The 15816-nt window shown below is 36.4% G+C and overlaps 1 protein-coding gene across 1 annotated transcript; it reads left to right on the forward strand.

Moving 5' to 3' along the window:
* The first annotated feature begins 282 nt into the window (after nucleotides 1-282).
* Nucleotides 283-15171, forward strand: LAMTOR3 (late endosomal/lysosomal adaptor, MAPK and MTOR activator 3). The gene is made up of 7 exons (XM_006773005.2): nucleotides 283-372; nucleotides 646-691; nucleotides 3657-3691; nucleotides 8806-8864; nucleotides 11212-11345; nucleotides 12780-12843; nucleotides 14623-15171. The coding sequence occupies exons 2-7, from the start codon at nucleotides 683-685 to the stop codon at nucleotides 14694-14696; spliced, it is 375 nt and encodes a 124-aa protein (XP_006773068.1). The 5' UTR covers nucleotides 283-372; nucleotides 646-682; the 3' UTR covers nucleotides 14697-15171.
* The last annotated feature ends 645 nt before the right edge of the window (nucleotides 15172-15816 follow it).

Consider the following 15816-nt stretch of genomic DNA (forward strand, 5'->3'; position numbering starts at 1 on the left):
ATAAACAAATTTAATAAAAGCCCTATAAAAATATCAATGGAATTTTTCACAGAAATAGGACAGTCCTAAAATGTATATGGACTCACAAAGACTCACAGTAGCCAAAATAATCTTAAAGAGAAAAGGAATGAAGGATGTATTGCACTTCCTGATTTCAAACTATTCTACAAAGCTTGATGTATGCACGCGCGCACTGTGTCCGTTGCCCCTCCCCGGAAATGCCGCGTCCCCGGGCGTCGGAGGCGGAGGGAGTGCTTCCTGGAGCACAGAGGAGGTCACAAATCATGTGACGGCGGCTTGCGGAGGAACCGGTCTTGGAAGCTTGTCCCCGAGGCGGTGGACAGCCACGAACCTTGCTGCTCAGAGAGCCGGGTAACTGGGCCCCTTTGCCGGATGGTCAGGCCTGGGCCCGCGGGTGGCGCGGGCGCTGAGCTGGAAGAGGAGTGGACGCCCCTTCCCTTTCGCTGGGGACTTCGATCCAGGGGGCTGGGGAGGTGGAGTGGGCTGAGGCATGTCGGTGTCCGGGAACTCTGGCTCCCTTCGGTGTCCGCCACTCCTGGAGGCGCGGGTTCTTGCCGCTTGCTAGGGTCGCGGTGGGGCGCGAGGGAATCTTGACGGGAGAGTCACCAGGAGTTTCTTTTTCAGGCGTGGATCTTGAACCCGCGGGAGAAAGGGGTGCATCATGGCGGATGTGAGTTACCCCCCAGCACAGGAGGAAGGAGAGGGTGGAGAGTTTGGAAGGAGACTCCTGGGCGGGGAGAGGTAGCGCTTCCCCAGTAGAAATTTGTTTCGTTTTGGCCCCCCTCCCCGGTAATGGTTTTCTGTAGGCTCTGCAGTGAGCGGCTAATATGAATGGGTTTGCCGGGGTCCTGAGTGGGTCTTGGAAGGGGGGTGGAGGACACCAAATCCCGCGGGCATCGGAGGCTCTGAACATTGCCATTTGAGTTTATAAATTGTGGTTTGCTGCTCGGAATCCTTCTTTTTAGCAGTCGTCATGGTGTCTTTCTAGGTTCCTTGTAGCGATTTTAGTTGATTTCCAACTGGTGTCTCTTTAGCGCAGTAACACAAGTCAAATGCTAAGCTTGGGTAGCTTATGCTAGTTACTAGAAACAGCAGGGCATTAATACTCACACTCATGGTGATGCTTTACCTCCTGTTACTTTGCTTATGCACATGCTGAGTGTTCTAAATATTGAACATATATTCATTTCTTATAACTTTTGCGCGGTAGGCACTGTCACCCCTGTGATGATAAGGCACAGAAAGGTCAAGTAACCGGCCTCAGGTTACACAGCTAGTACTTGTGGAGTCCAGATACCACCTCGGGCAGTTTCGCTCCAGAGTCCATGCTCTTAACCATTACACTAAATAGTCATTCAGCATTAATATGAATCTGATAACTTTTCAGATTGCAAGATTATGTGTTTCAATATTAAGCAACATTTACTGCCCTTATATCTCCATTTTTGGGTGTCTTCCATTATATTTTTGAGACATTATTAGTCAGACATAATCAAATCACTTTCTATTGAGCATCTGTCTTGCAAAGGTTTCTGTCATAAGGGCTGAGGGTGAAATAATGAAGATTGAGGTATAATTCCTCTCCTTCAGAGTTTTACAACTTAAAAAAATACTATGCAAGGCTCATAGATATGCATACATTACCGTGTGAAAATTTCGAGTGATTACCTCTGGTTTGTGTCTATCAGGATAGCCTGATTGGAGTATTTGGTGGTTGATATTAGCTCTAAATGATGAGTGGCAACTTTTTAAAAAGTAAGAGAGGGAGAATATTACTACTAGAATGAATAATCTAAGCAGATTTGGGGAGAGGTATGTATGGAAGAGCTGTGAATAGTCCAGTTTACCTGGGGCTAAGGATATGTATGAGGGAGTGGTAGGAAGCAGAGCTGTAAACTTAGTCATAGGCCATGTTGTAGAGCAGCGGTTCTCAACCTGCGGGTCGCAACCCCTTTGGGAGTCAAATGACCCCTACACAGGGGTCGCCTAAGACCATCGGAAAACACATGTATAATTACATATTGTTTTTGTGATTGATCACTATGCTTTAATTATGTCCAATTTGTAACAATGAAAATACATCCTGCATATCAGATATTTACATTACAATTCATTAACAGTAGCAAAATTATAGTTATGAAGTAGCAACGAAAATAATTTTATGGTTGGGGTCACCACAACATGAGGAAATGTATTAAAGAGTGGCGGCATTAGGAAGGTTGAGAACCACTGTTGTAGAGTCTCACAGGTCTCAAGAATTGTCTATAATAATAAAAGCGTAATATGCTAATTAGACTGGACTTCCTTCCTTCCGGACAAAGCCGCAGTGGCTGGCCGGGGCGGAGGCAAAGGTGGCCACCGCAGGAGTTTTGTGCATTTGGCCTCTAGTTTGTACATAATTCAGTGTACAGTTGAGGGCCTTTCAAACATTGGTTCTGAACCTGGCTGCCCAGGGAATCATCTGGGGAGCACCTCCAACCCCGGCATCAGAGTGTGTGTGTGTGTGTGTGTGTGTGTATGTATTAATGCTCCACATATGTTACCCATAGCAAAGGTTGAAAATCACTGCAATTATGGCTTTAGAGAAGGAGGAAATATGACTCTTGGCACTGTGTAGAACTGCATGGGATAGAAACATGAGATCGGTATACCAATTGGGAAGTTAGTGCACGTCACAAATAGTAAAATGAAAGTAAACCGTATGTCCATTGAAAAGGAGAAGAAATCGGTTTAAAAACATTGGACTTCACAGGTGATTTAAAAGTGACAAATGTGAGGTTAGGGTTAACTATTACTCATACTTTCAAACCTGAATAATGGGGTTGGTAGTGCCATTCTTAGGAACAAAATGATTGAGAAATTTGGATTTTAGATCACACCGTGATAAATTGAGATTTTCTTGTGTATGTTTAAAATGAGAGGAAAGGTAAGCTGGTGGTGGTAACATGAAATAAAATGAACATTAAGGTTTGGAGAATTGTAGGGTTTAGAGCTTCAAAACAACAGGTATCATATTTATCTTTGAAGAGCTCTTAATTGATACCTGCTTGTCAATGAAATTCTCCAGATGAGAGAGTGTAATGAGTCAAAGTAAAGTAGTTTTTTATTTCGTTTGTCGTAATTATGTCACATGCTAAACATTTGACATCATATATTTAGTCATATGAGGAAATTAAATTTCAGAGAAATAAATGAATTTACCCAGGATTGTTAAAGTGATGTGTATACATGGAAAGATATTCATAATATATTCTCAAGTGAACACAACAATAGCACCAGGATTTGAAATAATACGAAAGTATGACCTAATTTTACAGCTAATATGTATTTGTGTTTCCCATTTCCAGATATGCTCATCACTTTACATGCATTTTCTCAATAAACTTTAAAACAGTCTTAAGACTTAGGCTCTGCTATTGTCCGTACTCAGCAAATAATGAAACCGAGGCTTAGAGAAAAAGGTTAACTTGCTTCAAGTCACACAACCAGTAAGTATCAAAATCAGAAAGGGAAAGAAAACACAAACAAGAAAGGTTAGGAATGATGCCTCAAGGTCCCTGAAATGTGACTAGGACAGGGTCTAGAGAATTAGTACAAGGCATGTTTTTACATGATTTGTTAATGTTCTCTTTCAGGACCTAAAGCGATTCCTGTATAAAAAGTTACCAAGGTAAAAAATTATTAATTTGTCATTAAATAAATTCTGCATAACAGTTAATTTTATGTAGCCTTTTGTTCCTATTTTAGACTAAATATTGTGTGTATATAATGCTGTTGTTTAGCACTTTACCTAACATAGCCCTAGGTAGCATGAATAATATCCTTCGAATTTGTAGATAAATAGCATGGGGCCTAGAGAGGTTACAAGAGTACATTTATTTCTCTGTAAAAAAAACTTACAAGGAATAGTCTGAACAGTGTTTGCCTACTTCTTTCCATATACCTTAAGACAAAAAGCTATATGCTTAAGATAAGGAACAGGCAGCTTTTCTGTGCCATGGCTAATTGGCATGCTCCTAAGTCTGAATCAGCTTTCAACATGTTGTCCAGTGTTGTAATGTTGTCTAGTGTTGTGAAATATCTCAGAGAGTTCTTTAATAGGAAGCTTGTTTGCCAGTGTCATTTCCTCTGTCAGTTTCATTAACCTTTTCATCACAACCACTTTCTCATTTATGTCACTAAGTCCACCTTCACTAAGTTCTCTGGCTGTACATTTTGTGCAGGACAATGATAATGTCAACCTCTCAGCCAGCTATTTCTTTTCTAACTCCATTTAATTTCTATTCAAATTTCACTTCCAGTATTACCACTTTTCGTTTCTTTGCTATATTTCACATTAATTGGCCTCATTTCAGTTATTTTTTTAATATCACTGGACAATGAGATAACACTGCATGTTTTGTTCTCTGCATAAATCAAACAGATGCTTAGTAATCAATCACCAACACTCTGAAAAAAAGTGATGAAACTACTTATTGATCACAATGTGTGTCTGTTATATCAGTTATTTACATAGTAATGTGTGAACTGAAGAGATAGTGAAGTTAGTACTTTATATAATTATTCAGTTAATATATCATACTTACTGAAATTTGACCCATGCTGTTGAGGGGGAATGGTGCTATTTAATCTGGCAATTAAAATGTTTCTAAATTGGAACTTTACAAAAATGAGGGCTTTCTGTATTTGTATTTGCCTTCTTAGAAGTTTAGCATATTGAAAGGATACTAAAATTGGTGATAGGCGGGGTAATATCACACTGATGACAAAATACAGAAGTGGAGGCATAGCTGATATTTGTAAAAACATAATGAAAATCTTTTCATAATGGAAATAAAATGATTAGTACGAAGTGGTGTTGTTGTTTTTTTTCATCATGATTGAGGCTAGTTTAATTCATATCTGTGACCATTTCTTCTTGATGGTAGGCATATTGCAACCCAAGAACTAAAAGAATGGAGAAATAATATCATTGAACATTTATAAAGAAAAATATTAGAATACACACTGGTTTGTTGCTAGATGTATGTAAGTTAAGGGTTTGGACACAGGCAGCCTAGCTTCAGAGCTGTGGGTCCATGCTCTTAATTGTACTGCTATGCCTCTCAACAAAGTCAGTTTTGTTTTTTTTTGTTTTTTAATTCTCTGTTAAATACAGTTCTTGTATTTGTATTTTTAAGTCTAGTTGTGACTCAAGCAGTCTCAGGCTTAAATAGTCACAACTTTGTGTTTTAAAGTAACCAAATGTTTCATTATATACTAATAAAAGTATGATATCTTTGATTACCAGTGTAACATTTGGTTTTGGGGGGAGCGGGGATAAAAATGTTTTAGTGCTGGTGTTGCTCCGTCACGGGTCGATTCCCTGTCAGGGTACATGCCCAGGTTTGGGGCTGGATCCCCTGTAGGGGTTATGCAGGAGGCAGTGATTCTCTCTCATCAGTGATGTTTCTATCTCTCCCTTTCCCTTCTTTTCTGAAATCAATGAAAACATGTTAAAAAATGTTTTAGTAGGTGTAAGGTTTAGATTTTTACAGAATATTTCATACAATTTATTTCTTCTGAAAGTATAGTGTACCTATCAATGCATTATATATTTTTTTCAATTATTAGTAAAAATCTATTCCAGTTATTCTTCGTTGACTGTGTGTAGAATGGGAAACATCTTTTATATTTGTGACCTGATTTCTTTTAAGTGGTTACTTTAAGTATGTGAGTAATTTTTCTACTTTTTTGGACAGTTATCTCTGTGAATTTGAATTAAGAAGGAGATCTTTTTAATTTCTACCTCCTCTTTTGGTGCTTTAGTTGGCATTTAAGTTAATTACTATGAAAAGAAAAAAGGTACCTATGGCGACACAGATTTTTAAAACATTTTTGTAGTACTCTTTACCTGTTTTTTTAATTTGCTTATTTTTTAAGGCAATACATTCATAAAATTCAATATTCAAAAGTTAATTGAAGGGCATAGAATGAGAAGTTTCCCATCACTGCCCTTCAGCCACATAGTTCCCCTCCATAGCCACCCATTGTTACCTACAGGCAAACATGTATATAAACATACATATTTGCATGTATACACAGAAGTCTCAGACTGCTATAATACAAAGTACCAGAGATTGGATATTTCTTTTTATTTTTATTGATTTCAGAGAGGGAGGGATAAAAACCTCAATGATGAGTCAGAATCATAGATCGGCTGCCTCCTGCACACTCCCTTCTGGGGATTGAGCCAGCAATCGAGCATGTGCCCTGACTGGGAATGGAACCATGACCTCCTGGTTCATAGATCACCGTTCGGCCATCTGAGCCACACTGACCAGGCTGGATATTTCTTACATGTAAATGATCAAAATTTATTTCTCCTAGTTCTAGAGGCTGGAAGTCCCAAGATCAGGGCACCAGCATGCCTGGGTTCTGGTGAAGGCCTCTTCTGCGTTGCAGATTGCAGACTTCTCATATTCTCAGACAGGGAAGAACTAGCCAGCTTTCTAGCCTCTTATAAGGGCACTAAGTACATTCATGAGAGCTCCACCCTCATGGCCCAATGACCTCCCAAAGGCCCCACCTCCAAATACCATCACATTGGGATTAGGGTTTCAACATATGAATTTGGAGGGTGATAAACATTTAATCTAGTGTAGTATACACATACAAATGCCTGCATCGTGTTGTTATATAAGTTGCTTCTTGTACACACTATTCAAAACCATGTGCCTTTTCATTTAACATCTGTAAGTTTGAGGTCAGCCCTTCCCAGTACATGAAGAGCTGCCATTGCATTTATGTGTCATAACTTATTTAACTTGTTCTTTCTGATGGTTAATTAGGTTACCAGTCTTTTTCTATTTCAAGAGATGGTGCCATTGGTAACTGCACAAAGTAGTGTGTGGATGTCTCAAGTATCTGTAGGATATATTTTTATGTAATCTAGTTTTAAACTTAGAAGAATATATTGTTTTATGTATTAATCACATAGGTTATGTTTCAATCAATAGATAATTTTAGGATTTAATGATAATAGAAAATAATACTAGTAAGTATACACAATTTTTTCATCTTATTTTTAATGTGAGGCAGATAAATGGCTTTGTAACATTTTCTCAAATTGTAATAACACTTCTCTGACAAATATTTTTTGACAGTGGGATTTAAAAGCATAATTTCAGTAATTTGAGTATAAGTTAATGTGAATATTATTCATTGCTTAGTTAAAATATTAAGGTTAACACAATAAGGAATGATAGTTCTAGGTTATATAGTAGGAGCACTGAGCATATTTCTGAGTTGCAACCTATATATGATATAGTTACAAGGCTCTAGGTTTTACATAAATATTGAAAGTTTGAGAATGTTTCCTCATTATAATTTTTGACACTATACTTTTATGCGCTAGCAATTCTTACTAATAATTTAATACTTAAACTGTAGTGATAAATTGTATCATTATCAGGGTGCACAGATGATACCCTGATATTAATAATAATTAGTATTTTAATGTAAACTTATGTACCAACCTCTATTCAATAAAATAATAAAACATGTATTATTTTATTGAATTTTGCAATAGCCAAAAAGTACACTTATCCCCATTTTCAGATTGTTAACTGAGGCTTAGAGAGTTTTATAACTAGCCCATGGTAGCATAAATAGTAAGCAGGAGAGCCTGGGTGCAACTCACCTTTTTAATTTCAGAGGTATAGTCTTGACCATTCTGCTTACTGCTCCTTATATAGACACTAGAGACCCAGTGCATGAAGTTTGTGCACTTGGGGGTGGGTCGGGGGGTGGTTCCTTAGCTCGGCCTGCACCCTCTTGCAGTCCGGGAGCCCTCAGGGGATGTGCGACTGATGGCTTCTGGCAGTGGGACATCCTTAGCGCTGCCACAGAGGTGAGAGAAGCTTCTGCCACTGCTGCTGCGCTTGCCAGCCCTGAGCCTGGCTTCTGGCTGAGTGACACTCCCCCTATGGGAGGGCACTGACCACCAGTGAGCAGCTCCTATGTTGAGCATCTGCCCCCTGGTGGTCAGTGCGCATCATAGCGACCCGTCGTTCCTCAGTTCAGTCGATTTGCATATTAGCCTTTTATTATGTAGGATGGCTGAAAGGATTGCTGCATAAACTACATTCTTCCCATCCAATTTCTTCAGCTTTGGATGATCTTTGTGCCCTTCTCTTAATCAGTGCCTTAACACCTAAACTGAGCTTTCACTTCCTCAGGGAAGCTTTCCTTGACCCACCTTGGCCCTCCCTCCCTTCTCCCCTGCGTTATAAGCTCTCATATCCCCACATATCACTTAATTGGCACTTGCCACAATTGTAGTTTTATATCTGTTAGTGTGAGATTATTTGATGGATAGTTACTCTCCTTTTAGATTGTAAGTTTTGTGAAGACAGTGACTTTATTTTTGCTTAACATGGTATTATAAATATTCAGTGCTACAAATATTGGGCACTGTTATTAGAATGAATGAAAGAAGAAGTCTGTCTTTGCCATTGTATCCACTGCTAACAACCTGTTATACTTAAGTAACCCACAGAATAATTAGCAATTTTAATGGAAAATGAGCAATGTTTAGCTCTTCATCAATAAACTATAAATTGTAAAGATATATTGTCAGTGATACACATTCATTCAATTTCTGGAAGAGTTTTAGTAAACAGGAGTTTATGCTGTCAAGAATTGAGTTTCCATGGTTTTTCAGAAATACACGTGAAAATTATCGTTATGACTTTGAGATACATATTTTCAGAAAGTGAAATGTTATATATTTTTCCTTTCTAGTGTTGAAGGGCTTCATGCTATTGTTGTGTCAGACAGAGACGGGGTGCCTGTTATTAAAGGTAAAACTGAGAACTTAACATGCCAGTGTTGTGTTTGCTTTAGAATAAAGATGTACTTACATCTGAGTAGTACAGAAGCAAGCATATGAAACCCATTTCAGAAAATTTAGGAGGTCTTTGGGGGGAAATGTTTGCTTTTGTATGTTGAAGGCTGTGTTGAAACTTAAACTTATTACATATTAAATGTATCATGCTGCCATTGAGAGCTTAAGCATGGATTTAATCACAGGCCCAGTTTCCCATATTACGGTATAATATAAACTAAGCATGTCAAACTTGCGGCCCACAACGAATATTTTTGCAGCCCAGCCAATATAATGGTATGTAAGAAAGGTTTTAATAAAAATTTTGTAACTTAATTTTTACAATATCCTGTTATACATAATTATTAATGAACTACAACATTCACTAATGACTGATTACTATAATCGTGTTGCATTCATTTCCCTTATGCACCTTATGCGAAGGCGCACCATTTCTCTCCATTAATATTAACAGCGAATATTTTAGCAGCCGATGGCCACATCGTTAGGCTTGTACTGACTTGTTTGGTGTACGCAACAGGAAATATTTTGCTTTTGGAGAACAAGGAAAATAGGTTTATTTGCATTACACTTATTAGTTTGTGCAGTTATTCAGTATCTGATAAGTTAATGTTCAAGAAAAATTAATTTTTATTAAAATGTCCTATTACTTTATGTTAATGAGTACTCATTTACTTCAGCCCTTTGTATTCAGTATGTCTCTATCAAAATAAACCTATGTTTCTATAAAAATTTAAGTTTTTGGTTTTTTTGCTGCCCACATAAATTTAAACCTTGTTTATTTGGTCCTTGTTAGCCTTTGAGTTTGACGTGCTTGATATAAACCATGAGTAAATCTAAGCGATGAGGCTGGGCATGTATGCAGCTAGATATATTATACATAAAGACACCCCCCTCCCAATATATATTTTTATCAGTAGTTTTAGGATAAACATCCATATATTTGAATCAACATACTATTGGTTGTTTTTGTTTAATCTTTCTTGATTCTGTACTTTTTTACTGGAAGTAAGATTAAAAAAAAAACTTTTTATGTTTTACTCAACTTTTAGTTAACCAGAATCTAACAAGAGTTTTTTACCTAAAGAAGAGCTTGCTAACCTAAAAAAAGAACTTTTTACCTAATTTAAGCCTTTTTTTTAATTGTATATGATGTCACAGTCAGTATAAAATAAGAACATTTTACTACTCTCTCTGGTATCATCAATGGATGTGTATAGTTATACTAGGACATTGTAATAGTGTTACCAAAGAAAGAGTAAATAATGTTCTACACATTTTATTGCCAATTTATTTTCTATCTGGGTTTACATGTCAGGTAATTTTAGACTTGAGTTAAAGGAAGTTTAGAAATAATTTATTTTGTTTTATAAATAAAGATTGTCAAGTGCAAAGAGTACATTGTTATTCCTAAAAGTTGCAGTGTGAGTCAGTGACAAAATAATATTAGAACCCATCATTTCCTGATGTGTGGTCCAGTGTGCTTTCTAACTTACCATAAAACATTGGTGGCTATGGGCAAGTCACTTGTCTTTTCTTAGTTCTGTAATGAAGGCTTTAAACAAAATAATGTCAGATTTGCCAGCTCTAATGTTCTTTCTGAGGTTCTCTATGTTAAAACCTTATGCTTGCACAACTAACTCCATGATTTAATGAGTGAAGGAAAAAGTTGGCCAGCTGCAGGATTGTTAATACTGATAAGCAATATTACTATAGGTTTTATGAGAACAAAGTTTTCTGAAACTTTTTTAACAATTCTAGCTTGGCCATCAGTTAATGAGAATATTCAGTTTATTAAATGTACTGATTGCTCTGTCTGGGTACTTCAGGTGTTTAGAACGGCTTCCCGATATACCAACATTGTGGATTTGATCTACAGGCAGGTCACATATAAGAAGCAACCAGTGAATGCATCAATAAGTGGAGCAACAGATTGCTGTACCTCTCTCTCTCCCCCTCCTTCCAAAATCAGTCACTCAATAAAATATATAAATGTACTGATTAATCTGTGTTTTAAGGTAGGTAGATATTAAAGAAATATAAACATTTAATATTCTTTTTAAACATAAAAAAATTTGTGAGAATCATCATTTTTTCCCTTAGTTTTGATCGCTCACTCAACAAACATCTCAAGCAGTTTTTCACACCTGAATTGATGAGACCCAGTTAGTGATATGATTTTAAATATTGGAAACAGAACTCTTGTGCTTGGTGTTTTTACACATCTATGTCTTAAAAAGGTGCTGCAAATCTTTCTACCATGTCCACTGCGTAATTTTTACTTGAATCATTTGTATTTCCAGTGGCCAATGATAATGCTCCAGAGCATGCTTTGAGACCTGGTTTCTTATCTACTTTTGCCCTTGCAACAGACCAAGGGAGCAAACTTGGACTTTCAAAAAATAAAAGTATCATCTGTTACTATAATACCTACCAGGTAAGTTCATAACTATCGAATGGCTTGCTGATTTCAACTATTACTATGTTTTCTATATAAAATAGCTTGTGCTATCATTCTAAATCTGAGTTTTGAAAGGGGTGGAATTTTAAGATCTTAGCCTTCAAATTTGACACCAGGAAATAGTTACTGTGGAAAGTAATTAAAAAGATGTAATAATAAAGTAATGTTATCCTGGAAAGGGTAAGTCAGGTCACTCTTACCTCCAGTAGATGGTGCCCTTAGCTTAACAGTTGTGATTTCTCAAATGACACTTGTGTTGTTGGTGACAGATAAAAATTTCTCTTGAAAGTCAAATGATAAGTTATTTAAATTGGTTATTTTAGCTAATTCCTTCATTTGGTTTGGGATATATGTGAAATATACAGTTATGTATAGGGTGTCCCAAGAAACGTATACATACACTTTGAAAAATTGTAAAGGCAGTGTTTATTAAAATACATTTTATTTTCAAAATTGAACTATCAGCTGTTAAAATATATATACATATTTTGTGGGAACACCCTATATAAAAATAAGTGAGGTTGTTAATTGTGGGAAAGAAATTAGTTGCTACATACTTCTTGATCTCCAGCTACATTTTTGTTAGAATAAATTAATCACTTGTCTATTTGAGTGATGCTTACCAAAGTATGACTTATGTACTGCTGATGATACACAATTAACATCTTTTTATTTTAAAAGTTGTATATTCTGATGTATATTGGTAAAAAAATAACCCATCTGGCCTTTAACTTGACTGATAAGGGTTAGATTGAAGCTAAGTTAAAGATAGTTGATTTAAAGTTAATTTAAATTTGCTTAAATTATAGTAGTACATAGGTGGCAGAAAAATCATAAAGATACAGCTACTTGAATGAGAAATACTTTCTTTAGCCATTTAATTATTAAATTTTTATTGAGCTCTTACTATGTAATTGATACTCTGCTGGTCTTTAGAGATTAAAAAAATGAAGACACAGTCGCACCTTAAAAACTTTCCAGGCTAAATGGTGTTGTCTCTAAGAGATACTCAGTAACTCCGTTTCATGGAAATACTTGTTTTCATCTCTTTCATATTTCATGAGGTAATACCATGATACTGGACTGTTACCTTACACATTGACCATTTAAAGCAGGGGTCCTCAAACTACGGCCCGCGGGCCACATGCAGATACAAATATTGTATTTGTTCCCATTTTGTTTTTTTACTTCAAAATAAGATATGTGCAGTGTGCATAGGAATTTGTTCATAGTTTTTTTTTTAACTATAGTCCAGCCCTCCAACGGTCTGGGGGGACAGTGAACTGGCCCCCTATTTAAAAAGTTTGAGGACCCCTGATTTAAAGGTTTTTTGAAAGATTAAGGTAGTTCATTGAATTATACTGCCTTTTCACAATACAACATAATATTTAGATCTTCTTTTCTTTTTAGGTGGTTCAGTTTAATCGTTTACCTTTGGTGGTGAGTTTCATAGCCAGCAGCAATGCCAATACAGGTGTGTTTTAATTACCTTAAATGCAGCTTTTTAAAAAATATACACACACACACACACACACACACACACACACACACATTGGTTTCAGGGAGGAAGGGAAAGGGAGAGAAATATAGAAATATCAATGATGAGAGAATCATTGATCCGCTGCCTCCTGTTAAATGCAGCTTTTAATTCTTTATGATACCCTATCTGAATAGTCTAATATGATAGGATTAGTAGATTTAGGGTAAAAAGAAATCTGAATTTGGGGGCAAGGTCTTTGCTCTCCGAAAAAATAAATTATCTGTTTTCCATATCTGTATAATGGAGCTAATATCTGCTTGTGTGGTAAGTTATCCTTTAAGATAAAAAAGAAAATTAAATGTTATCTTTACCACTTGAATGCTATGTCTTGCTCACACTAAAAGAGCTTTAGAAAACAAAAAGAGTAGAGAACCAAAAAATAAAATGGTCACGGATGAGTTAAATTCCATATAGACCATTCTATTAGAATTTTTAAATCCTGGACGATAGTGAGCAAGATGATGGAGGATTGTGAATAGGTAAACATAATCACATTCTTCCGGAGGTTGAGGAATTGAGAACAAACACTAGAAAGCTGTATTTCCCATGCAGGATAGCAAGACCCTATTATATCCAGTAGCCTTCACTGGGCGTTTATGTGTAAAGTGACAGTATTTAGTTGAATTACATTTTTTTTACTCCCTTTGGATAAAGTTTTTTTTAGGGTCCATCTCCTTCAGATTTGACCACTATTTAGAATTTTTAGAGCAAGTTCTATTTCTGTGTCACTGAAGTCTGTCCTTAGATTCCTGGTCTTTAAAAAGAGGGGTTTAGATTTGATGATCTATTAGTTCTCTTCCATTTCTAATGTATTGAAGCTGGTAAATATATATGTGAAAACACTTCGTAAATTATTCAGGGGTGGGCAAAAGTAGGTTTATAGTTGTAATAGAATTAATAAATAATACTAGAATGAACTCTTATTTCATGTACTCACAACTGTAAACCTATTTTTGCTCACCCCTGTATAGGATAGTGGTATCTGTTTTAAGTATATTAAACAGTAATTGTGATAAATCACCATCACATACTAACTCATTGGTTGTTATAAATTATGATGTACAGAATTATATTTTAGTACTTAGAACATTTTCTTGAGAATCCCAGATGCTTTTAATATTCTCTGAGAAAGAGGATGATCCATATTTATAATAATAAAAGCATAATATGCTAATTAGAGTGGACGTCCTTCTGGACGAAGCCGGGGCTGCGAGGGCTGAGGCAGTCACCACAGCCAGCAGGCTCAGAGGTGGAGGAGGTACCTCGGCTGCTGCAGCGGTGGGAACCAAGGCAGAGGCCCCTGGCCCCCGCAGCAGCAGGGGCCGAGGCCGCCAGCCACTGCCGCAGTGGGGGCCGAGCCCCTTGCACAAATTTCGTGCATTGGGCCTCTAGTTTAAACATAAAATAAGCAGTGTCTACAATATGTAGCCTTTCACTCTGATAAATTAAGGAGAAGCTAGACATGCTATTTTCTAGACTAGGTTGTCTTCCAGATTCATCATTGAACTTTCTTTTAAACATGGAAGAAAGTTCATAATGAATATCAGTTTTTTGGTTACTTTGCTTAGAATTAGAATATTTTGCTTTAGTTGTGGGGAATAAACTATCTCATTTACTTTTTAGTAATAATTTCAGCCAAAGGGAATTTAAGTAAAGACTTTTTTCATGAACATTTATTTTAAGGTTCTAATTTTCTTAATCTCTTTGTTTTAGGACTAATTGTCAGCTTAGAAAAGGAACTTGCTCCATTATTTGAAGAATTGAGACAAGTTGTAGAAGTTTCTTAACCTGACAGTGGTTTTGATGTCTACCTTATCTTCATTATAATAGACAAGATATCAATCTAGCAATCTTGAGACCACAACATACTTGTATCCAGGTACCCAAAAAAGGGTCCCTTTTTTACCTTATACTAAAAATTTATGGACAGATTGTTATCTTTTCTTATATAGATCTTATTTACTGAGATCTGAGGATACCACAGAAATGGTTTTGTCTATCACAGCTCCCATGGAGTTAGTCCAGTCCCCAAATCTGCATGAGATTCTATTGGGTAGTTCGGAATCAAAATGGTCCTTTGATCCACTTGAGCCCTGAAGTGCTCCCCCTTGTACATTCTGCCAGGCCTGCAGATTGAAGCAGATCTATTTTATTGTGAATAATAATGAGGACATATTTTTTTCATATTGTATTATTTCTTTGCATTAAGTGTGGGGACATAAAATGGCTTAGTAAAAGTAATAAAATCAGTACAATCACTAACTTTCCTGTGTATATATTCTTTTGCAATATAAATGAATATTACTAATTGATTTGATTTGATCTCAGAGGGTGCTGCTGTTTAATAAAAATGATAGCTAATGGTTTTCCACCCACTCTGCTTCCTATATAACCATTCAGTGTTTTAATGTTTGTGCATTGTTCGTAAAATTTAGGTATGATTCATTATTGAGCTCTGTTCCCAATATTGGTACATATGTAAACATGATACTACAGCCATTTTTTTCAATACATGAATATAAATAAAATAGTATTTTTAAAAGTCTAGTTTGGCACTATAGTTTTTCCCCCCAGACTACTTTGAAAAGTTTAAAGATATAATTACTTATTTCACTCTTCTCAGCCACACGAATAAGTAGTAAGTGTTTCTTGTGGATATTGGTGTGGAGATAGTTTTATGTGGCATAAACTGTCAGTAGGAAAATAAATATTTATGAACCTAATTTAATATCTGAATTGGTATCATATTTCTAGAATTTGCCCTGTATATTCAGTAATGCAGTCTGTCATTCATGGTGGTTAATTTCCTCCTGGGTTCTTTGACCCAGTCAGTTTGTCCTGATACAGTTCAGTACACGTGCATTGAGGGCCTGTTGCCATTCACAGAACTACCACATTGTAGAACTC

This window comes from Myotis davidii, unplaced genomic scaffold (genome assembly GCF_000327345.1).
Source record: "Myotis davidii unplaced genomic scaffold, ASM32734v1 scaffold226, whole genome shotgun sequence".
Classification (NCBI taxonomy): domain Eukaryota; kingdom Metazoa; phylum Chordata; class Mammalia; order Chiroptera; family Vespertilionidae; genus Myotis; species Myotis davidii.

Coding starts and splice junctions, on each gene's coding strand:
- LAMTOR3 (XM_006773005.2), top strand. Junction 3,692..8,805: donor CTGTATAAAAAGTTACCAAG/GTAAAAAATTAT, acceptor TTTCCTTTCTAG/TGTTGAAGGGCTTCATGCTA. Junction 12,844..14,622: donor CAGCAGCAATGCCAATACAG/GTGTGTTTTAAT, acceptor TCTTTGTTTTAG/GACTAATTGTCAGCTTAGAA.